Source organism: Urocitellus parryii, chromosome 10 (genome assembly GCF_045843805.1).
Source record: "Urocitellus parryii isolate mUroPar1 chromosome 10, mUroPar1.hap1, whole genome shotgun sequence".
NCBI classification, from domain to species: Eukaryota; Metazoa; Chordata; class Mammalia; order Rodentia; family Sciuridae; genus Urocitellus; species Urocitellus parryii.
This window is the reverse complement of record NC_135540.1, coordinates 27,344,628-27,370,437: the sequence shown is the minus strand read 5'-3', so window position 1 is coordinate 27,370,437 and position 25,810 is coordinate 27,344,628. Positions and strand designations below refer to the sequence as shown.

General features: G+C 34.8%; 1 protein-coding gene across 2 annotated transcripts in view; it reads right to left on the bottom strand.

Annotated features, from left to right (window-relative positions):
• Window positions 1-8,841: 8,841 nt before the first annotated feature.
• The window catches only part of Mnd1 (meiotic nuclear divisions 1), a 59,245-nt gene continuing 42,276 nt past the window's right edge, over window positions 8,842-25,810 (bottom strand). For both annotated transcript variants that reach the window (XM_026384746.2, XM_026384747.2), the window contains exons 6-8: window positions 23,866-23,980; window positions 14,258-14,302; window positions 8,842-8,948 (exon numbers count right to left, since the gene is read on the bottom strand). In XM_026384746.2, the coding sequence (XP_026240531.1) occupies window positions 8,842-8,948; window positions 14,258-14,302; window positions 23,866-23,980 (267 nt within the window). The remainder of the gene's footprint in view (window positions 8,949-14,257; window positions 14,303-23,865; window positions 23,981-25,810) is intronic.

Genomic DNA, 25,810 nt, shown 5'->3' with positions numbered 1-25,810 from the left:
TACTCAACACCCACAGCTAATGAATCTTTAACAAAGGGATTTGACTAACTTGAGTTGTTGCAGAGAAGGAGAAGCTGGGAGAGAAACTCTAGAATTTCTTCATTATAACTTAATTTTTTTTGAACAAGTTATAGTCAAAAGAAAAAAAAATCAGCTCCCCTCACATAATTTTCTTCTGCATCTGTTGCTTCTTTTTGTGAATAGATAAGCAATTATATTCTTATTTCCATTTATTTATCAAAAGGCAACCTGGTCTGTAGAAAATTTGAACAGTAATAACTGGTCAAGTCTTTTACTATTTAAAATGATTATACTTAAAAAAAAAAAAAAAAAAACAAGTGGCGTTTTACTAAATAAATACCAAGCACTGGGGTTCAGACTAGGGACAACAAATTTCAGACATGGACTTACTGTGTTTCATCACTGTAACAAAATACCTGAAAAAAATCAATTTGAAGGAAGTAAGGTTTTTTTTTTTTTTGGCTCATAGTTTTAGAGGTCTCAGTCCATGGTCTGTTGGCTCCATTACTCTGGGATTGAGGTGAGGCAGAGCATCATGGCAAAAGGGCATGGACAAGCAAAGCTGTTTACCTCATGGCAGCCAGGAAACAGAGAGAGAGGAGAAATGTGGGGGGTGGGAGAGAAATGTTGGGGTCCAGGGACAAGATATACTTTCCCAGGGCATGCCTGCAGTGACTGCTTCCTCTAGCCAGGCCCCCACTCCTGGTTTCTACAGTTTCCCAGTAGTCCATTGCATTATGAACCCATCAGTGCATTACTCCATTGATGAGATTAAAGCCCTCATGATCAGATTGCTTTTCCAAAACCCACCTCCGAACACTGCTGCCTGAAGAACCAGGCCTTCCACACAAAGACTGGTACCTCAGATAACACTCACAGGAAATCTGATATCTGTGGACCTAAACCCTGAAAAGTATGGGGTTAAGCTGGTGAGTTTGGGTTGGTGAATGCTATCCTTGGGTGCTGTCATATATAGTTTATAATTAATTACCTGTTTGTGTCTGCCTCAGCTCTTGACTGTGATTTATTTGAGACCAGGATCATAGAGATTATTAGTCTTTGTATCATCAACATCTAATACATTGTCTGGCAAATATGAGATAGTAAATTAATCAAAATGAGAAAAAGTATATGAATGAATATGAATAACATGAGGAATGACCTGAATAATTTAGCTCGTCCCTAAGGTATCAGGATATAAATGGTTGAGAAAAGTTTTTTTTTTTTTTTTTCTATCAGGCAACATTGTTTCTTGAAACACTGTGGAGACGTGTTAAGAAAAATCAGGCAACAGAGAAGAAAAAAGCAAAGATACCTAGAGGGGAGAAGGAGAAACATGAAGGAAAGTCTTCAAGCACCCAGGAGGGATTTGGGTCATGCCGAGGAGTAGCGGGCAGCCTGCACAGGCAATGTGGTATGAAAATAATTGTAGGTAGGGAGATTAGGAAGTTCAGATTATGCATGAAAGGCTCAAATTAAAACAAAACAAATTCTAATAGAAAAAAAAATCAAGGAAAGTGTAGCTGAGATCTCAGTGGTGAATGTTTGAAATGTTTGTAGGGACTGAGAGAAAGGTTGACTGAAAAGTAACAGCTGCCTTATGGCCCTTTTGGAATAAGGCCAATTATAACTTAAATAAAAGCGTTGATAAGCAATGGTGAATGTCCATTTGTGGTTGGCAATGACAAAGTTTTAATTTTTTTTATGTCATATGCTTTGTGAGGTGTTTTGAATCTTCAGAAAAGAAAAAGCATAGCATCAAGGAGCTTTTGTCTAGCAGGGAGAAGGCCATCTGACACTTCAAAATATATTTAGTTCCCACATCCTCACCTTCCTCCTAAAATCTTACTATAACATAGTTAACATTGTAATATAATATGGCTATCTTTGCTTCTAAATATTCTGTCATTATATGAGAAAAGTTAAGCAACTTCTTAGACATTCAATTATGGTTATGTAAAATAATCGTGATATCTAGGCACTTTATTCCCTGAAGCTGTGGCACATCAAATGTTGATACTGTTCCAAAAAACAAGCTACTTTTCTGGATCCATTAAGGGAAGTACTATTATTAAAAATGTATTTTTATCTATTAAAAACAAAAAGGTCATTTCTATCCCTGTTGTCCAAACTGATTTTATTTGGGTATTTCAAGGCAAAATATTTGTTTCTGTTGACCCAAGAATCACACCAAATCTGCTCTGATGGAAACTTACTGAGCAAGTTAAATTCACTCAGGTGTGGGTCTCTGGAGCCCACACAACACAGGAAACACATGCAAGTAAGGGGTACATTCACTTAAACACAGTAACAACCACAACTGGACAGAAAAAAATTACACATCTGTTCAATTTAAACGGGTTAAAAGTTCCCATAGTTACTTTTCAAAATGTTATGAGAAACATGATGCCTTCCAAGTCCAGGCTTGCAAAATAACTCACCCTTTCTCACAAATCCAGTCTCCACACTAGTAGGTATATTTTAAGAGTTTTTCAGAAAGCATTTGAGCTTCAACTTTTGACAGCTAATCTTTAAAGATCTGTGAACATAACAAATTTACTTTTTCATTAACAAATTCCAGCCAAAAGACAGTATTTCTTACAAATCTGGTTTTGATAATAGATTCCCAGCTCATTTTATAAAAATCTTTTTAGCAAAAAAATACTTAAAACTGCTTTTCCCATGGTAAAAGCAACTTGAAAAGTTCTCAAAGTCATTACCCTTTTCCCTTATTTTCTACAGACTTCAGCTCTGTCTTGTGTTTCTCATTCTATTTAGAAGGTCAATTCTTCATGAATAGTGACTTTTTCATCAACGAATTCACCCCCAGAACTTCCACAAAAGTGCCAACAAATGTTTAGAAATGTTCTTTGAAAATATTGTCTGAAATAACATGAAACTGAAAACAAACCAAATGTCCAACAATCTTGGCTGAATAAAATATATTTTTGCAAAGAAATATTATATAGCACGTGAAACAAGTGGAGTAAATCTATGGACAGACACATAAAAATGTCCAATAATAGTTAAAAAGGAAAGATAAAACATTGTTGACCAATACATACAGAATAATCAATTTTTTTGTTTTAAATTATAGTTATCTTTAGAGACAAAATGGTCCCTGTGTTACATAAACTATTTCATAGAATATGAAATGATGGAAAACTTTCAAATTTTTTATGAAGCAAGCATAATATTGATACCAAATTTATAAAGATAACATATGCAGAAAATCATAGACTACTGTCACTTGTGAATGTTGATGGAAAATTTCTAAAAATATTAGCAGTAGACTCCACACCACATTAAGAAACAATTTACCACTACCAATAGGGTTTTAGGCTAGGAATGTAAGGATGGTTATGCATTAAGTAACATTAATCTCATTTACCTACTCATAGATTTAAAGAGAAAGGTCACAGGATTAGCTCCATGGAAAAAACCTTTGACAAATTCAACAACCATTCTATATGAAAACACTTAAGAAAATCAGATGAATGCTTTCTTAACTAATGTTACGAATTACATATCATAAAAGTCAGAATTTCACTTAATGCAGAAATAGTGAAGGCATTCCTAAAGCCAAAAACAAGGCAAAGATGACCTTGATCTCCACTAGAGTTTCATGAATGATATTAGTTAATACAATTACATAAAGAAGTTAGAAGGATAAGAACTGGGAGAGTTAAAGTTATATTTGACAATGGCATGGCAGGATACCAAAAAAAATTTCAGAGAATTATAAACAAACTGAAACAAGAGAATTCAGTGATCCCTATGGTTTGAATGTGTCCCCCAAAGGTTCATGTATTGGAAACTTAATGCTCAAATCCACATTTGGAGATGGGCCTTTGGGAAGTAAGTAGAATTAGATGAGGACATGAGGGTGGGGACCCAACATGGTATTAGTAACTTTATAATAGGAAGGGAGACTCCAGCTAGCACACTGTCTTGCCATTCATGCCCTCTGCCATGTTATGATGCAACAAAAAGACCCTCACCAGATGCTGAGGCCATACTTTTGGACTTCCCAGCCTCCAGAACCTTCAGCTAAGCAAACCTCTATTCTTTACCCAGTCTGTGTTATTCAGTTATAATAACAGAAAATGAACTCACGTAACAGGAGGATACAAAATTAATATGCAGGGACTGGGGATATAGTACACTGGTTGTATAATTACCTAACATGCACGAGGCCCTGGATTTAATCCCCAACACTGCAAATAAAGAAAGAAAATATGCAAAAGCAATAGCCTTCAGCCACATAAATTATGCCAACCAAAAGATAAAATGGAAGAGAAAAATCTCTTTAAAAATGGCAAAAAAAGATGAAATACTTAAAACACACTTTAAAAAATCCACATGAAGAAAATAACAAAATTATTGGAAAAATATAAAAGGATACTTGAGCAAATGCAAAAACATCCCTGTTTTTGAATAAAATGTTTCATCAAGATTATCAGTTCTCCCTTAGTTATCAATCAAAAACAAAATAACATCAATTATTTTTTCTGAAATTAGAAAAGTTGAAACTAAAATTTAATAACAAATTAGTCTGTCAACTTGGAACCAAACTGTGACTTAAGGAAGAAAGCTGTATGTTTGTGGTCTAATGAATTGCCTTATGATCCCTTGAGCCAGTACTATTCACCTTGAGCTTATCTGCTGCCATATGGAAGGATTTATGATTTCTTAATAATATCCAAAAGAAGCTGAAAATTTTAGTTTTCATGTGATATTTTACGGCCTACATATGTTGGAAATTTAAAAAATAAAACACAGTTTGGGCTAAATAAAATACATCTTGCCTGTCATGGCTAAACCACAGGCTGTCAATAGTTGACTTTTCAGGGTGGTAACCTTTCTGTAAAGGGTCAGATACAAAATAATTTTTGGCTTTGTGGAATACATATAGTCTTTGTCATACATTCCTGTTTATTTTTATTAAAGATGTAAAAAGACAGTAAAAGTTAGGCCCTCAGGTGGTATGTCACTAGTTTATCCATAGAATCCATTAACCTTGAGATTCAACTATGAGTATTTTGGAAGAAGACAGCCCATGTTGTTTACCTCTCAAATAATTTTCTTTTAAAATCAGGCTGGAATAAGCATAACTTATATAAGTCCATTGTAGTGGGGTCATTTCATAATATAGTACATTTTCATCCTGGCATATCCTGGAAACATATCCTGAAAGGGAGTTTATACATAATTTTCAGACACAATCCTACCATCTGTCACATTTAGCTGTTCTTACAGATAATACCATATTACCTAAGAAATATTTTCTAGGTATTTTACTTCATGTTCTCAAAAAAATATTACCAGATTTATAATTTGGACTTTTCTGTGCAAGAATTACTGGCGTGGTTCTAGGTTTTGGGTTGCCAGTTGTACTCATTTCCTTTCCTTTTCTAATCCCTTAAAGAGGATCATGTTTGATAAAATTTAGAATAATAGCATTTATTTCTGAAACAGGCCAAGAACTTTATAATCCTGTTAGACTAATGATGTGGCAAACATCAGAGGAAAATTCATACCGATTTATCCAGTAGGGAGTGGCGTTGCCACAGGAAGAACAATTCGGTGATTTGATCTGCTCCTGGATAACTGTGAAAGTTACCAGGACACTATCTTTTTTTTAGAATCTCTTAAAATTAGAACATATATTATTTCTGAGATCTAAAAGATAACTACATGTGAAATGGTTGATGAGATGGGTATCAGGTTTCAAATACCTTGCAAACTTCATAATTCATTGAAAAGATATTGGGATTATCAAGCATAGCATGACTTACTGAATCATATTTGGTCCTAGATCACTTATAATTCTGTTTACCCAAGTTGCATCACATAAATTCTGGGATCAATAACAAAACCAGTCCAAGACTAAGGATTACCTTGAGTGGCTGTACTAATACCCCTGGGCTACTTAATTAGTATTGTAAGGGACTGGCGAACGACGGAGGAAGAGACCACCAAGATACTGACTCATGCAACAGCAAAAGGGGGTTTATTGCAGATCTTGCTTGCTGGGGCTCCGGGCTCACTCAAGAAGGGAGAGCGGCCAAGAGCCCCGAGTAGGGGTTAAGCAGTGCTTAAGTACATTTTTTGGGAAGGGCGGGGGCTTTGCATACATCAGAGCAAATCATCATGAGGCGCGGGAAAATCGAACAACTCTCAAACATGATTAGCACATTCATTGGCGGGAACAGGTTGGGCGAGAGTGATAGGTCAGTCCTAAGGAGGGGGATACATTCAAACTGATTGGCTTGGACCCTGAGGTGCCTACGTGCTGAGCTGCACAGGGTCCAGGTTGTTAAGCAGCTAAGTGGTCAGGGGGGATTTGACACATATCTAATGGGCAGTTCCGGGAATTGTCTTAACTGCCACAGGAATTTCAGGTTCTGAGTGAAGTTTAGAAACTTTACAATACCTAGTCCTTTACATTTTAACTTCAGTTTCTTTTATCCTTTCAGTATCTCCAAATTTAACTCTTAAAGATTAGTAACAGTGGTAGAGCACGTGCTGAGCATGCACAAGGCTCTGGGTTCAACCCTTAGCATATACCACCCCTCAGGAAAAAAAAAAAAGGATTATCAACAGTGGTGTGCTGGGGCAGGCAAATCAACCATTTTAACAGCAAGCTAGCTGTTAGACACAGACATCATGAAAGATTAAGTTATAATTTGGTTTATAATTTATAATTAAGTTTATAAATTGTTGTACTCATTTCCTTTTCTAATCCCTTTGCAATGAACTTTATTAAAAAACAAAGATAAAGATGAAAAATTCATCTCCCTAATTATTTTACTATTATGTTCTTGAGATTATTTTTATCTACTGCATCTGTATGGTAGGTGAAGGGAAAGCAAGAAATGAAAGAGACTAGGCAGAGATACACACAAGAGTTTATTCATCAGAGCTGACAAATGAAGGCCATCTCTCTATAGGAGAGAGAGGCAAAACAGGCTTGAGTTCTGGGACTTCTATGGGGGAGGCTCAGGAGTCAGAACCCGGCGGTCCAAAGCAGGTGGTTAAGGGTTGGGTTGGTATGAGGGAGTGGTGAGTCTTTCTCAGGAAGGCACTTGGGTGGGAAATCAAAACTTTTTCCTTAAAACGGCCATCCAGATGCTAAGCAAGGACCTTATAGTAGGAGTACTACAAAATTGTGTACACTGACCTTCTTTTCCAGTTCTGTATTGTTATCACATTAGTAACCTGAAATTGGCTATGCTGGGAGCATTAACAACATACAAATAAATATTAAATCAGCCTCCCCTTTCCCTAGAGTCAGATATTAAGCATATACCAGTACATTTTTGGCAATAAAAGGGTGTCCTAATCTCTGATATAGATACTGTTTTATTCATTTGTGTATTAGACCCATAAAGATACCCTCTCAAAAGTTGCCTCAACACTTACACAACAGCATCTTTTAGGTTTTATGAGAAATGGCTTATTTTTTGAACATAACATACTTTCTAAGCAAGAAAGCATGATTTCTAATAAATGACAACTGGGTCTGAGAAACTTTGGAAATCTCACAATCAGTGTTTTAAGAAAAGGCTTATGGCAGATTATTATTGTTTCTTAAATCAAATTCTTTTTTTTTTTTTTGTGAGAATAGCTTTTGCCTTAAGGCAACATAAACTGGCCCCACCAACAAAGATGGACCAATTTGTGCCTGTCTACCGCCAGGAAGTGATTAAGTAGGCCCAGAGGAACTGCCTACAATACAAAGGCCAGATTCACAAACAAATGGTTTGAATGCCATTTGGGTCATTTCAGACATATGGAGTATTTCACTCAAGTTAAAAGAATATCAAGATTGGACAGTGTAAAAAAAAAATAAGGCATGTGTTGTAAAAGACATTATCAATTTTTATCTTTTCCTTTAAAAGTCTCTTTTGGAGTGCTTACAAAAACTCTAAGCTGAATTGGTAAAAAAAATATATACGTGGGATTTATTTTACTTTTAGCCTATACCTTTGATAGTTTATAAAAACCTAGAATTCTGCATAGTTGGTGATGTTACTATACAAACAACTTTATGATCTTATAAAAAGTGCATAAATCAGGACAAAGAACTGTATGCTTATTTCCAGCAGAAAAAAGTATCAAAAACTCAGAAGAAGGTGGTCTGCATGTCTATGTTAAACTACTACTTAACTCAAAATTGAGAAACACCAATTTTCTATATTTTTTCCCTGTGGGAGATTTGCAAAGATGATTCAGTATACTGAGTATCAATCACATATTTTCCACCAATACTGAGAAACAGTAATACAACCATCAGGGTTTTAAAGATTATTTCTAAACATCAACATGTATCTATGTATTTGTATAACAGAGTCTTCAAATGCACCCTTAGTATTTAATATTTAAATGAAAACAAAAAAAGTCATGCTTTTGACCTTTGAAAAAACATCTATAAATTTGATTTGACTGAGATGGATGACTTTACTTTGTATTATCTTACTTTGAATGAGCACTGAGGTATATAGTTATCAGCCTTCTTTCAATCTATCAAAAAAGGTGAAGATTATCTGCATTTCATACTTTTAAAAAATATTATTTTAATTATCGGTAGACATTTATTTATTTAACTTATTTATATGTGGTGCTGAGAATCAAACCCAGAGCCTCACACATGCCAGACTACTGCTGAGCCCCAGCCCTAGCCCCTGCATTTCACATTTTATTTAAAAATAATAAAATGATAGTTACAATAAATGAAAATTCAGTACAGTTAGTTGAAAAATATTTTAAAATTTACATATTTACAAGCTCATAGATCCTCTACAACCATTGAACATTTTAGTCTATGTAATCAAAGTCTTCTGGAATTCCAAAAGTTTTATCAATTTTATTTTCTTCAAATGCAAATTTTCTTTTGGCCCAGGATTTTAGTGCAAATATATTATCTAAAAGAAAAAGAGAGCGAGAAATAGTTTTAAGAATTAAAAACACAATCATAAAATATTTAAAATGCAATTATCTTCATTGCCCTTTACTTCCTCTTATTGCTTTCTGCTGTATTAAGTAGTCTTTTTTTTCAAGATTAACAGCAATAACTATAAATAAAAGGTATTTTGGACAAGTGAACATATCTCATATTAAAAAATTCAGTAAGTTATGTGCTGTTAAACAATACAGACAGGGACTGGTTAATGGTATCTCTTCTGCATTTTCACCACAGAGGTCTGACTGTTGCCTCAGGAATCGGTTGTTCCAATAGGAACACATGCTTTCCAGATACTTCTTTCTAGCCCTCAGAGAGGAATGGCTTTCAAACAATCAGGCCAGTGTGAGGGAGAAGGGATGAGGGAAAGGGAAAGGGTTTCTGTCTCTTAAGACAAAGACAGGAACAGATGTGTCTTTGGTATCCCCTGGGGTGGGGTGGGGGGTATAAATGCCTTTTATCAATTAAAAATGTGTTATTTCTACTTAAAAGAATATATCCCAACGAAAGAAAATAAAGTATGTGCAAAGATTTTTGTTGGTCAAGGATTTTCATTCATCCCAGTTAAAGGGGAGAGAGCAAGAGAGGGAGAGGGAGGGAGGGAGAGAGAGGGAGAGGGAGGGAGGGAGAGAGAGGGAGGGGGGGAGGGGGAGGGAGAGAGAGGGAGGGGGGGAGGGGGAGAGAGAGAGAGAGGGAGAGAGAGGGAGGGGGGAGGGGGAGAGAGGGGGAGAGAGAGAGAGAGAGAGAGAGAGAGAGAGAGAGAGAGAACACAAAAAAAGCAATGCAAATGTCTAACATGCTAACAGTGACTGCAATTGGGGAATGGGAATGAGGGCGAGTTTCCCCACCTTAATTTCACACATTTCTTTTATATACACATACAACTTTTATAATGAAAATTATTCTACACATAGAAAAACAATGATATAAGGTTTTCTGGTTTGTCAGAATATGTTAAGCACTGTATTAGTAGTGATAATGAAGCAAAGGGCTCAAATGAGTTCTTCTGGAGTGTTATGGGCTAATCATGCTACTACTTCTCCTCCCCTTACTCATATTTGAAGTCCTAATCCCCCTTATCTCATAATGTGACTGTACTGGTGACAGGATCTTTAAGAAGGTGATTAAGTTAAAAATGAGGTGGTTAAGCTGGGCTTTAATTCAATTTTATAATAAAAGAATATTTGGGCACATTGAGAGACACTAGCCTTGCCCAGACCATGGGAGGAACCAGGATGGGGGAGGGGGACAGTCATGTGCAAACCAAGGAGAGGCTTCAGAATGGGACCTTGCTAACACCTGGATTTTGGATTTGAAGCCTTGGGAATGGTCAAAAAATAAATTTCTGCTGCATAAACCACTCTGGTATTATTTTCTGGCATCATCCTGGAATACCTCACACTATTATTTTAACATTCTCACCTGTTATGAAAAGTAAAGATTCATCCAGGAGCAGTGGGGCACACCTGTAATCCCAGTGATTCAGAAGGCTGAGGCAGAAGGATTGCAGGTTGTCAATTAATATATATGAAGCTTTATCACTCTTATATAGTTTCAGTGGAAGTTTAATTCCAAGTATCAAATGATGATAAAAAAATTCCTGGAATTTTTATTTCTAAGGTGAATACTGCTGCTTCACATAGAATAAGCAGTCTAACAAAAATATTTCTTTGATTTAAAGTGTTGGAGGGGATGAGAAAAATGGAGAAACTTTGGGCAAAGGGGAGGGAGGAGTGAGGAGGGTGCATGGGGGCAAGAAAGATGGTGGAATGAGATAAACATCATTACCCTAGGCACATGTATGACTGCACATATGATGCGACATTATATATCGTGTACAATCAGAGAAATGAAAAGTTGTGTTGTAATTGTGTGCAATGAATCAAAATGCATTCTGCTGTCATATACCTAATTTAAATAGATTAATTAATAAAAAATAAAGTATTGTGCTATAGCAATAGTATAAAAATGAACCTTCACTCTTTATTTGGCAGGTGGGGGGAACTGTACCCAAGGGTGCTTAAGCCATATCCCTAGCCCTTTTTATTTTTTAAATTTATGATGATGATTATTTTTTTTTGTGTGGCACTGGGGATTGAACCCAGGGCCTTGTGCACGAGAGCCAAGCACTCCACCAACTGAGCTATATCCTCGGCCTCCTTTTTATTTTTTGAGAGACAGGGTCTTGCTAAAGAGCTTAGGGCCTTGCTAATTTGCTGAGGCTGGTCTCAAATTTGCAATCCTTCTCTCTCAGCCTCCTGAGTCACTGGGATTACAGGTGTGCCCCACTGCTACTGGATGAATCTTTACTTTTCATAACAAGTGAGAATATTAAAACAATAGCATGAGGTATACAGGATGATCTGTTCAGTACTTAACAATCAAAACATTCTTGCCAATCATAGTCAAGTATTTGTAAGGGCCCACTGCTACAGAATATAGGCATTAAGTGTATTAAAGATACTACAGAATGTAAAGAACCTATGCCTTCAAGCTGACATGAGAGAGAAATATCATTAATTTATTACAGAACAATTCCAAAGTGATATGTGTGTTAGAGAGAAAATATCAAGTATTATGTGCAGAGCTTTCAAGATAGGCTTCATGAGTACAGAAGGATTTCTAGGACATGGGAGAACATATATAATACTGGAAGAAGCTTGCAGTGAACAGACTTTGAACATGGGTCAGGAGAGATGAAAATGAGGCACCAAAGTGAGGTTTTTCAACAGTCTCTGCAGGAAGGAGTTTCTGGTTCACACCGGACAAGAAAACATTTTAATCTGAATATTTACTCGAATATTAACACAAAAGAAGTAACAAATAAAAGCTTCTTTACAATAATGCTAATAGAAAAAATTTTTGTAAATGGATAAATAATTTTGTTTAAAAATAACCTTAAGTCTAGTAAATTCTTGTTAATCTATATGGTTGCATACCCAAGATACATACAGGAATAGGATGGGCAATATCACTTGCAATAAACCTCTTAGGACCTCACACATTAAGATGCTTCTTGTATGTGTTTACAAAAACTCCCCTATCTCAGGCTGGGATGTAGCTTAGCCCTGGGTTCAATGTCTAGCATGGCAAAACAACAAAAACTCTACTATTTTAATTATTAATAAGTAAGGTTTTAGGTGATATAATTTGTTAATCACATTTAAAGTGTATTTAATGTTGCAAAACAATAAAATGTGATTTTTCTATATTTATACTAAGTAATTTCATTCTATATTATTAAACAGAAAATACTCTCAATTATAGATACATTTTAAAGACTTTGTTATGTAGAAAGAAACCAAACCTTAATTGATAGCTAATTAATAATTTTTAGTTATAAGTAATACTGATATTTTCTGTTTGTTTTCATGAGAAGGAGGTTTTCTGAGGTGTAATTTGCTTATCACTTATCTCCGCCTTTTCATAATACATGTTTATGCTAGAAAAAATAAGCTGTAACCTCACATGGAAATGTTTCTTAACAGCTGTTTCTGTTATTCTAAAAATATCTTTCTTCCACACGCTTTTAAAAATGCCAGTTTTTTTTCTAATTATAATCTAGAAAGTTTATGATGAATTGGAAGACAATTTATAATTGTTTATTTAACTGAAATTTATGATGAAGAATGGGAAAAGGAAGAGGGAATTTACTGATGTGTCTAATATTGTGTTGAAGAGTTTACAGACTCTTATTTAGGCCTCTCAAAATGTGACGTGGATATCCACAATGCATACATGAGGAAGCAGGTTCAGAGAAGTTCAAGGGGTCACTTAGCTAATAAGGAGCTCGGCTTGGACACTTTTCAAAGTCAAGTTCCTCCCACTGTACACACATGCTGCCTGTTCCTACTGCTTGCTGTGATGCTTTGTTGAGAACTACCGGGCCAAATCGCCTCGTGACTCTTATCTCTAACTAAAAGTCAGCTTGCTTCTTATGTCACACTCAGAATTTGGCATTTGTCAAACCCATACAATATCACTGCATTTATTATTTATTGATATTTCATCAGATACAATTCTCTTTTCTTCAATATTAGCTTGTTCTTTTTATCTTATTTTGCTCTTATCACTAAAGCACTATATCATGTAGGGAATAACTTTGTAATAAATAGGAACAAAAGACCAATTTTACTGATGTCACCAAATCTACTTGATTCTAAAATAGACTAGGAAAAAATGATTCTTCTTCTTCTTCTTCTTCTTTTTTTTTTTTTGTGTGTGAAACACAAGCCTGGACAGGGTGACAGGAAAAACTGGCAAAAATCTCTGTTCTTCCAGTGACTAATCCACTTTGACTAAACATAGTCACTTTAAGCTTTTCACATCTCTGCTTCAATCTCATCCATATTCTCCCACAGAAACATAATGAGGATGACTAATACAAAGGAAGACATTATAGACTCTCAATAGGATGGAAAAATTCAATTGCCATTATTTTATAATATAAAAATATCAGTTTCATTTTCTGGCAGGTTCTAAGAATCTTAATTATACTTGTTTATAAATCACAGCAATCACTATTTATTAATCTTCTCCATAAATATTAAGACACATACATATGCCTTAATTCTCACTTCTTAGATTATTTCTAGTGTGGATCAGAGGGTGTACCCATTGCAAATGGATTCTCTGAAAGCAGGCTTACATAGAAGACAGTATTACATGGTAGGTAAGAGCTTGGACTATGGAATCAGACAACCAGAATTCTATTCCTGTTTCACAGCCTAGTGAACGTGTGACACGCCTTGGATTCCTGAGGGCCTTATCCCCATCTTTAATATGAAAGATAATAATCAAATCTACCTCATAAAATAATTGAGGAGACACCAGAGTTAAGCATTACAAAATTGGAAAACAGCCTCAACAAACATTAGCTATTATTATTTGCAAGGAGATAAATCTTTAGCATTCCTTGAAACTCTTAAAAGGTGTATTTTACAATAAATATATGTGAAAATTTAACTATATATTTTATTAATACATATGAAAGCTAAGCAATTAATCCAAATGATTTACCTTGGGAAAAGTTACATAAAATTCAACTGGAAGTGTCATTGGTTTTACAAAATATACTTTTGCAAAGTGAATTATAAGATTTTAAAACATAAACTTATCTTAACTGAAAAGATTTAATACACAATAACTTGAGCAATGAATATATTTCCAGAAATCCCTTTCTTGAACAAAGCTAGTACAAAGGCATCTGAATTTCACATCAATGTAAGTATAAAAGTTTAACTATAGTTTACCAGATTCACTCTAACCTACCAGTCCATCTGTTAGCAGCTTCTTTGGCAATTTTATTTGCTTGACCTGAAAAATATCATATATAAAAATTACATACAATTATTTACATATATAAAATTACTTTCAACTATCTACAAATTTATCATTTCATATGAGCAAATTTTCTATAAAATTTAATAAGATTTTTATAAAATTTATAAAGTAGTACATTTTATAAAATATAGGTATTTATAAAACAGCTATGAAAAACCCCCAAATGGTGGTATAAAATTCTGTCTTACAGAGCTGTTCAAATCCCAAGGAAATTTTAAATAGTTGTAGTTACATTAGCCATGAATAGAAATAAATGAAGCAAGGGGTAGTGGCGTAATCCCAGTAATGTGGGAGGCTGAGGCAGGAGGATCCCAGGTTCAAGGTCAGCCTCAGCAACTTTTCTATTATCTCAAAATAAAAGGACTGGAGATATGCTGGCTCAGTGGTAAATTCCCTCTGGGTTCATCCCAGTATCAAAAAAAAAAAAAAAAAGTGAACAATTTCTAAATGGCTTTTCCTACATAATCATCATTGATGTACTTTGTTGTTTAAAGAAAAAAAATAAGTTTAAATGAGATGTTTCTCACCATATCAAAATATGATGAAATAATTTAATGTTAAGAATTTAACTGAATATAGATTGTTAAGCCACAAAATCTGATCTCAAAAAATTTTAGAGGTAATAAAGAAGCTCTATAGGAGAAAATATTTATTTACTTTACATTTAAATATACATATTACTATTACATGTATCTGTATATATGGCTTTCAAGTTAATCCATGTCTTTCAAGTTAATCAATATAGCACATAACAAAGCTATGATCAACTGGGCATAAATATCACTTATAATGATGACATTTATTTTGTGGTTGAAAGGTCATTCACTGTATTAAAATAATTTAGTGGCTTTTATAACACTCACATGGTTGTACAAACAGCACCACTACCTAATTCCAGAGCATTTTCATTACCCAAAAGGAAGCCTTGTAGCCATTAGCCATCACTCAACAATCCTCCTCCCTCCAGCTCCTGGCAACCACTAATCTACTTACTCTATAGATTTCTCTTTTGTGGATACTTCATATGAGTAAAACATATGCGGTCTTTTGGGTCTGGCTTCTCATATAGCACAATGTTTTTCAAAGTTTATTTATGATGTACCATGTATTTGTGTGTGCTAAATCATATTTCACAATTTGCTTATCCATTCATCATTCGTTAGCCGATAGACATTTAGGTTATTTCCACTAATATGAATTATTTAATAATTTTTATGTGAACATATTTTCAGTTCTCTTGGGTATGTATTTAGGAATGGCACTGATGATTCATATGGTAATTACATCATATCATTTTAAAGAATAAATTGTTTGCAACACCATTCCACAATCTCATCAGCAATCTAAGAGTTCCAATATCTTAAAAAAAAAAAAAAAAAAAAAAAAAAAGAGTTCCAATATCTTCACATCCTCACCAACACTGTTTTTTCTTTCTTTTCCTTTTGTGACACTGGGGATTGAACATATATATATATATATATTTAAATGAGGCAATGTTCCTTTTATTCCAAAGAGAGAAGCAAGCTGATGATTTGTGAAGTCTGGGTAGCTTGGTTTATCACAGGTGTTATTTAATTCAGTAAAAAGCCAAAACATAACCACATCTGGACATAGAACCTACTCCCAAAACTGTCCCCAAATACTCTAAAACCATGACATTCTTATATCATTGTACTACCATGCTGTATAATCTTATTCTACTAGCAAGAACTGAACTCTGAAGAGGAAGGACTCCAGACAATGAAGAAAAGAAAGGAAGAATTATGGCAGATAGTAACACCAAATAAAAGCTTTGAAACGATCCTTAAAATAACAAGTTTAGCAGTTAGACTGAGAGACGAAGATTCCATCTTTTTGTTTCCTTTTTATTTTACTTTTTTTTCATCTTTGGTATTAGGTTCAGGCTTTGCACAAGCTAGGTGAGAGCTCATCCCCAGCCCACATTATATTATCTTGACAGAGGGTCTCACTAAGCTGCTGAGGCTGGCCTCAAATTCATGATCCTCTTACAGCAGGCTCGTGAATAGCTGGATGACAGGCAGGTGCCACCACAAACACACTCAGCCTCATCTCATTCTTTTGTTTCTTAGGTCAATGATAAATCACTCTCTGTTATCTACCAAAATTCATAGTCATGCCCCAATGTTGGCGTGACTGTTTAGTTAGGCAATACTGATCCCAAAGCCAAATACTAGCTAATAAAGGCCCGCCATATCTCCAGGTATGTTTTGTCGGTACCGACAACACCCCAGACATAAGCATCAATACACTACTTTAGGTGGCATCTCCTGGGTCATTTGCAGAGGGGCTAATCTCATGTCAAGTCAGCAGCTCCATATGAGGTTCTCTGACTTTGACTTTAACCCTTAAAAAGTCTTCCTATGTCTGAACAACTTCCCTTTTTGTCTGAAAATCTTCCTTTTCCAGCTTGTAATTTGTTAAGTCAATTATACCATTTTCAGGCTGTAATAAATCCCCACATTCAAACAGATTCTACCAAATAGCTCCTATATATTTTCAACATTCTGAAATTTAAAATTTCCATTAAAAACATGGTCATTATTTTGACACGTTTCGACTCAGCATAAAGAAATACACTCATGTATGTACCTGACAAGAAAAAGAAATATCTATATGGAAGTATATTTTAGATTAAGTATGTGTTAGTTAAAATGGAAGATGCAACAGGAAGGTATTTATCCTCAAAGTAGGCAAAGAGAATCAGCTGTCATTCACCTATAAACCAAGACAGTTAAAGATAAAACAGTAGTTCTATGCAACGGCAACCAGCTGAAGGCTGATGGGTAGACCACTTTCTTCCTCAATTTCACTGGAGAATCATCAGTCTTCCAATACCATCAGGATTGGGCTGTGGGGATCAGAGCCGCCGCAGAGAAGAGCAGCAGCAGAAGCCGCTGGAGCCGAAGCCTTGGAGGCGCCGGCCCCGCCGCCACAGCCGCTGCCGCTGCCACCGCACACGGCACACTGGGATCCGGTCGGCAGCACAGCACTTGCCATGTCGGGCACCTGCCTCAGACTGGCGGCATTGGCTGAACCTAGGGTTTTATACATGCTATGCAAGTGTTCTTTTATTGAGCTACAACCATAGCCTTTTTTCCTTCTTTTTTTGAGACAAGGTCTGGTTAAGTAGTCTAAGCTGACTTCGAACTTGCATTCTCCTGCCTTGGCCTCCCAAGTAGTGGGGATTACTGCCCTGCACCACCACATCTGGCCCTTTTAAAAATCATAGCCATCCTAATGAGCGTGAAGAGGCATCTCATTGTGGTTTTGATTTGCATTCCCCTAACGGCTAATGTTGAGCATCTTCATGTGTGCCTATTGGACATTTGTATATTTTCTTTGGAAAAATGTTCAAATCTTTTGTCCATTTCTGAATTAGATTTTTTATTGAAATGTAAGAGTTCTTGGATATTAGTCAGTAGTCAGAAATAAGATTCGCAAATATTTTTTTCCCCTTTCTGAGTTTTCTTTCCACCTTTTTTTCTTTCCTTATTTTTATCGGTGCACTACAGTTATACATATTGATAGGATTTGTTGTTACATATTCATACATGCACACTCTTTCCACTTTCTTAATAGTATACAAAAATTTTAAATTTTGATGAAATTCAAGTTATGTATTTTTTCTTTGGTGTTTATTCTTTTCATGTCAAAGAAACTGATGCCTAGTAAAAGGACAAAGAAATACGTGCCTGTTTTCTTATAAGGGTTTTATAGTTCAAACTCTTTGTCTTTGAAACGCTTGAGTTAATTTTTGTTTATGACATGAGGTGGATATTCAGTTGTGCTCATACCATTAGATGAAAACACTATTTATTTCCTAATTAAATGGTCTTGGCACCCTTGTTGAGAATCAATCGGCTTTATTTCTGGGCTCTCAATTACATTCCATTAATCTGTATGTCTGCTTTCATACCACATTGCCTCGATTACTGTAGATTAGTTTTGAAATTAAGAAATCTGAGTCTTCCAACTTCACTCTTCTTTTTCCAAATTCTTTTGGCAATTCTGTGTATCTTGCATTTTTATAGGAATTTTTAAAAAATACTAATTTTATAGTCTGAAAAAAATATTAGTTGTAATAGTTTTTTCTTGGTGTGTATCTGTGTGTGTAAATTGTTTAAGGCTTTCTACATATGAATAAGATCACATTATCTAAAAAGAGATAATTTTTTTAAAAAAAGGAAGAAATAAAGCTATTTTTAACTTTTAATTTATTCTAGTTAGTTATACAAGAGAGAGGAATGCATTTTGACAAATGTAGCACAACTTCTCATTCCTCTGGCTATAAATGGTGCAGAGTCACATTAGTAGTGTAATCATACATGTACATAGGGTAATAATGTTTGTTTCATTCTATCATCCTTCCCATCCCCACCGCCACACCCCTCTCTTCTGCACAATCCAAAGTTACTTCATTCTTCCCTACCCACCCACCCCAACTATAGATCAGCATCCATTTATCAGAGAAAACATTTGGTTTTGGGGATTGGCATATTTCACTTAGCATGATATTCTCTAGTTCCATTCATTTATCTGCAAACGCCATAATTTCATTCTTCTTTAAGGCTGAGTAATATTCCATTGCATACATGTAACACATTTTCTTTATCCCTTCATCTATTGAAGGGCATCTAGGTTGCTTTAGCTATTGTGAATTGAACTGCTATGAACACTGATGTGGCTGTGTCCCTGTAGTATGCTGATTTTACGTTCTTTGTCATAAACTGAGGAGTGGGATAGCTGGGTCAAATGGTGGTTCCACTCCAAGTTTTCTGAGGAATCTCTATACTGTTTTTCAGAGTGGTTACACCAATCTGCAGTTCCACCGGCAATGTATGAGTGTATCTTTTACCCCACAACCTTACCAACACTTATTATTGCCTTGATTATTAATAACTTGCCATTCTGACTAGAGTGAGATGAAATCTTAAGAGTATCAGTTTTGATTTGCATTTCTCCAATTGCTAGAGATGATAAACATTTTTTCATATGTTTGTTGACTGATTGTATTTCTCCTATGAAGTATCAATTCAGTTCCTTAGTCCATTTATTGATTGGGTTATTTGTGTTTTTAGTGTTAAGTTTTTTGAGTTCTTTATATAACCCGGACATTGGTATTCTATCAGGTATGTGTGGTAACGATTCTCTTCCATTCTGTAGGATTTCTCTTCATGTTATTTATTTCTTCCTTTTTGAAATGGATGCCTTTTCTTTCTTATTCTTGCCTAATTGGCCTGGCTAGAACTTCTGGAAGAAGGTTAGATGGAAGTGGTAAGAGTGAACATCCATGGGGAAAGCTTTCAGCCTTTCTCCATTCAGCAGAATGTTGGCTGTAGATGTTCATAGATCCCTTTTATCAAGTCAAGTTCACAATGCTGATGAGCTGGAGCACAGATAAGAAAGAATAAGACGAAACACCACAAACTCACTATTCTTACTGAGATTCATCCATTTTTTTTGTGAATAGGAAGCCTGTAGGTCTTTAATTATATTTCCAGAGTTTTGAAAAAGTTGACTCTAACAATTCCTGCAAGCTTTTATGGAAGGGCATATTTTCAAAGGTGATTATTCCACCTTTTCACTGTCATCCTGACATTTATTTCTAAGGAAACTTGATAAGTAATCCTAACATTAATTACTTTCAAGTATTTTTGTGGGAATTTAATTTGTACTACTTGTTTTACATGGCCTCACTCAAATAACACTTAAAGCAGCTAAAATTAAAATTATTGTTTTTACTTCTCACTTCTTGGGCATTTCCAATTAATTTTGTAAATGCTTACTTAATGATATCAACAATTTAATTGGCATGGTGAAATATAAATATTTCTTGCAGGCATGATCAAGAATTAAGACACAATATATAGCCATGCCTATATAAACATGGTAACAGCTATTATCAGAAAAATGTATTATCCAAAATAAACCATGTCTTAGATAAGCCTAAGTGCTGTGATATGAATCCTACTGGCAGCTATTCAGAATTAAATCCTATTAAAATCAATTTGTAAAACTAATAATCCTTTTAATCCAGTATAATCTCTTTTGCGCTAACATGATAGCTAAAATCCTATGAAAACACTCATTATCAAAAAGCATATTTTAAGAACAATAATTTTATTGGGGAAAAGGAATTTGGGGTGAGTTGAGGTTAAAGCCTTTTTAAAGTTCTCTGAATTTATTAATAAGAAACCTCTGGACTATTAAATATTTAAATTATTCAGATCTGTAAGTTTGTAGTTTTCATCAAGTTTGAAACAAATTAGCTTTAATTTCTTCAGATATTTTTCTAGCCCAACAACTTTCCTCTCCCCGCTGCCTCCCCGACCCCTTTTTGGATCCAACTATACATATATTAGGTTAAGTTGCTCAAGGATGCCATTTTCATATTTAAAATTGTTTTTTGTTTCATTTTGGATTATTTTTATTGCTATGTCTTTAAATATATTAATCCTTTCTTCTATAAAATTTAATCTGCTCATTTACATTGGTATGATTTCCTTGGGCTGGAAAATAAATTATCAGACTTTTAAATTTAAAGGTTAAGGTGGATACCAGAATGTAGGGAAGCAGTATAAAATTTCAGCTGCAACTCAACTGTGTTATCATATACTTTAGAAAATTCATCATCCTTTGTGTACCCTGACATTTCTTACTTTAAGTTTTAGTGCCTTTCTCAAACATGACACACTTGCCAAAATTGCTGCTTGATGATTTTGATTCAGATTTAGAAGGCTTTTTTTTTTTTTTTTTTTTTTTTTGGTACTGGGGATTGTTGATATTCTACTACTGAACTACATTCTCACTGTTCATTCATTAACTTTGTAGTATTGGAGCTTGAACCCAGGGGGACTCATCACTGAGATACATCCCCATCCCTTTTTATTTGTTTTGATACAGGGTCTTGTTAAGTTGTGGAAGTTAGTTTTGAACTTGCAATCCATCTATCCCAGTCTTCTGAGTAACTGGGATTATCTTTTTATTTTATTTTGAAATAGATTCTCACTAAATTGCCCAGGCTAGCCTTGAACTTATGATCCACTTGCCTTAGGATCCCGAGTAGCTGGGATTACAGGCATGTGCTACCACATCCAGTGCCAATATCTTAAAACATATGCCCAATTTTCAATTCTTGTTAATATCCTGAAACTCAAGAAGAACCATTAACTTAAGATCACTATCATTTTAAGTCAAAGTACTTGGATGAACTTAAATGAAAGTTTTAGTCATTCCTGAGTGAACATAAGTTAACAAGATCATGAAAAGAACTGTAAAACATGGGAAGTCACAACTGGACACATCAGTCAGGTTCACCTGCCCACGGGAATCACCCATAGCAGTACAATAGGGACCACAGAGTGGAAAAACTTAAATCCTTACTGGGTGTGGCTAATAGTTGTAAATCCTAAACATAAAAGAGAATGAGACAGGTAGGCAAAGAGGCATTACTCTAAGGAAAAAGTATAAGAATTACACAAAACTGTAATAAAGAAAGAAGGCAGAATCAAGTAAGAGTAATACATGAAGGATCAGATTTAGTTACTGTGAAAACTTGGAATTTCCTAAACTATTAGATGGCAAAGCCATGTTGATCCTGAAAATTAATCAATTAAGAGTATTAAATTTGGCTAAGAAAACTGTTCCTAGGCAGTTGCAGTGGCACACACCTGCAAATCCTAGCTACTTTGAGGATAAGGCAGGAGGATCACAGCCTGTGCAGCCTTTGAGGCCAGCCTGAGCAAGAACCTGTCTCAAAAAAAAAAAAAAAAAAAAAGGATGCGGATTCAGCTCAGTGATAAATTAGCATTCCTGGGTTCAACCAAAGAAAGAAAAAAAGAAACTTGCCTGTAAAGCTCTCTTTCACAAGATGCTCTAGATAAGGCACACAGTTGATATCCTCTTGACCAAGCAGTGTGTGCTTGATTTTGAAGAGGAATCATGAGCAGGCCTAGGTTCCTCCTATCTTGTCCCATATTACATTGGATTTGCATGTATTTACTGAGGCTTATTTGATAGTAGTTAAACCTTTCAATCAGATTAAAGTGGTTAATTTTTGTTTTCATACCAGGCCAGGGATTAAACCCAGGGGCACTAAATCACTGAGCCACATCCCCAACCCTTTTTATTTTTTGAGGCAATCTCACTAAGTTGCTGAGGTTGACTTTGAACTATGATGCTCCTGCTTCAGCCTTCCGACTGCTGGGATTACAGGCCTACACCACCATACCCAGACAAAAGTGGTTAATTTCGAAGCAATAGATTTGGTTAGTGTTTTATTTTGCAGCATGTGTGGGCAGCATGAAAAAAACTAACATGTCTCCCCAAATACTTAATTTACAAAGAATGAGTGGTTCAGAGAGCTCTCCATCTTTCCTCTGTCCCTGTTTTTCTTTCTTTCTCCCTCTCACTCTTTGAGAATTACCCGGGGAAATCAGCTGAACCAGGTGAACAGTGCCTCCTGGAATTGAGCAAAGTGGGCACCTACCTCCAAATAAAATTTTAACTTTAGATTTATGCTAACTAATTTGTTTATACTTTTTTTTTAATTCTAAAAAAATACTGCCAAGAATTAGGTTAGCTTAATAGTAATAAAAATACTTAGGTTAATTTTAAAGTATCAAATATTTCTCAAAGCTTTCACTCACACTCTATAAAACTGGTTTCACTTGGTAAAAGTTTCATTTGGTAAAAGTTCCTTAAAAGGCTGATATAGAAAAATATTAAGAAAGCAATACATGTTTTTCTAAGCAATTAAATGCTGTACCTTTACCTTTATAACATATTCTTTTAATTTTTTCAAATTTCTGTCTTTACATATAAACAAAAATTTTCAAAATTACTTTTGCAGGGTGGGGTAGCTCAGTGGTAGAGCACTTGCTGGGCATGTGCAAGGCCCTGGATTCAAACCCCAGTGCCACAAACAAAACAAAACAAAACAAACAAACAAAACAAAAAACCGGTAATTGATTTAAAAGCAGGAAGGCAATTCAATTTACAGTACTTTTATGCAACTTGCAAACTTATATTTATAATATTCTTTTTCTTAGAAGATTATGGTAGATTTCTTTCTAGAATCAAGGTGCCTGGGTCCAAATTGCTTCTCTGACCTCCCAGTTTCCTAAGTTTATATTTTATGTCTTTATGCTTCTACCTCATTCACCTTACTTAAATAATACTTATTAATTAAAAAAAAATTTTTTTAGTTGTAGATAAACACAATACCTTTATTTTATTTATTTAGTTTTTTGTGGTGCTGAGGATAAACCCAGTGCCTCACACATGCTAGGCAAGTGCTCTATAGCCCTACTTATTAATTTCAAAGTTGTCACTATTCAATGCTTTAACACTAAGTCTACCTAATGGAAATATTAAGGTAATATTTCCCTTTTATACTACAAAGTTAGAGCACTCAAATCAGAATACTATTTTAGCTGATTTTATCACATACTTAGAGGATGGTTCCTGGGCAACGAGAAGTTCAAAGTCTTTTTCATTATCAAGCACAAACTTACGTATTTCTTCTACAACTTGTGGGTCACATTCTTTGTATTTTTCTACTTCTGCCTTAAGCTGTTCCCTTTGGTTCCGAAGAGTAGAAAGCTCTTTCACTAGCGAGGTTCGCTCTTCCTGCATTCAAAACAGTTTCATATACAATTAAGACAAATAAAATCCCATATGTTATAAGGTAATACAAAAATATATACATATCTGTGTGTATACATGTATAGATATTATATTTATACAGTTGGCTCTTCATATCCATGGATTCTGTATCCACAGATTTAACCAATGATGGACAGAAAATACCCCCCTGCCAAAAATTTCTCTATACTAAATATTTACATATTTTTTCTTTCTATTACTCCACAAATAATATAGTATAACAACTATTTGCATAGCATTTACATTGTATTAGTATTATAAGTAATTTAGAGAGGATGTAAAGTATGTGAGAGGATGTGTGTATGCAGGTTATATGCAAACACTATGCCACTTGATATGAGAACTGAGCATCCATATATTTGATACCTCAGAAGGCCTTAGAACCAACCAATCCCTTGTAAACACTGAGGGATGACTGTATATACATATATGCACAGTGTAAGAACAAGTTCAATTTTATTGTTTGAAATCAAGAATTCTTAATATATATTGAAAAATGTAAATAAATATATGGAATTAAATGCTTATACATAGATGAGACATTACTGATCATGCCTATATAAACTCAAAGATGAATGACCATGTTATCATATATTAGGGAAAATAATTATTCGGGTTTTTGAATAATTTCACAAGATCATATATACATATGTAAGTAACAGTTTATGTTAACATCAATCACTATATGATCATCAGTTACAAAGTATCCTGTGCAATTTTTCAATCTTAAATAATGGGTATGTAACCTTTGTACATATTTAAAGATATCAGAAATAACAGAATTGTAGCTTGAGGGCTCCTACCATTTTTCTTTAAAGGTAATTAGATTAAAACTTAGAGTAAGATCCAATAAACCCCATTTAAAATTTCTAGCTGTAGTTCTAACAGGAAGAAGTCATAGTAACTATGGGTATGCACTTCATACTGTGAAACCTGAAAAAATAAGTCCAAACAAAAACCAAATGCTGGTAAAGATTATGGTATAAAATTACAAGATAAATCTGAAGTAAAATCAAATAAAGTTCAAATGGCCTAAATGGGACTTGTGAAAGATTCCTTGATACCTTGTATTTTTTATATTTGTGCTTTTTTTTACTTTTGCCTTTGGCTGTTCCCTTTGGTTTCAGTATGCAGTAAGTTGCTTTTGCTGGCATTTGTATAGAATAAATATGTAGAACAACATGATCTGAAGCAAGACAGGCCAATAGAACTGTCTTCAATGACAAATGTTCTAGGCTGTACTAATACAGGAGCCACTATCTACATGTGGCTACTATGACTGAGAAACTAATTTTAATATAAACGGCTGCATAGTTAGTATATACCATTTAGCACAGCTCAGGAAATATTTAAAAGTAAGTAGAATATAAGAAAATGGTCATTATTTGCCATCTACACCCCAACTGTACCTGCTTTGAAAGGAAAAACAAGAGGAGAAAAAGCTAATAAAACAACAACAAACAGAGTGGAGAACATCCATGTGAATACAAAGGCAGCTCTCCAGACACTCTGACTTGAAGTCACCTTAGATACCAGCACTATGATTTTTGCCAAATTATTCAAATTCTTTGTGCCTCTAGTTTCTCAAATGTAAAATAGACATAATAATAGTAGCTACCTTTTTGGATCACTGGAATTCAACAAATATATTCTGGCGGGTAAGACTTCATCTTTCTGAATTACTACACCAGACTGATAGTAGGTGAAGGTTCCAACAAGGTTAGCTGCACTGGATGCAGCAGACTGATAACATTTAGGTACATCGGCTTACAATTTCAGTGCATACATATGTTA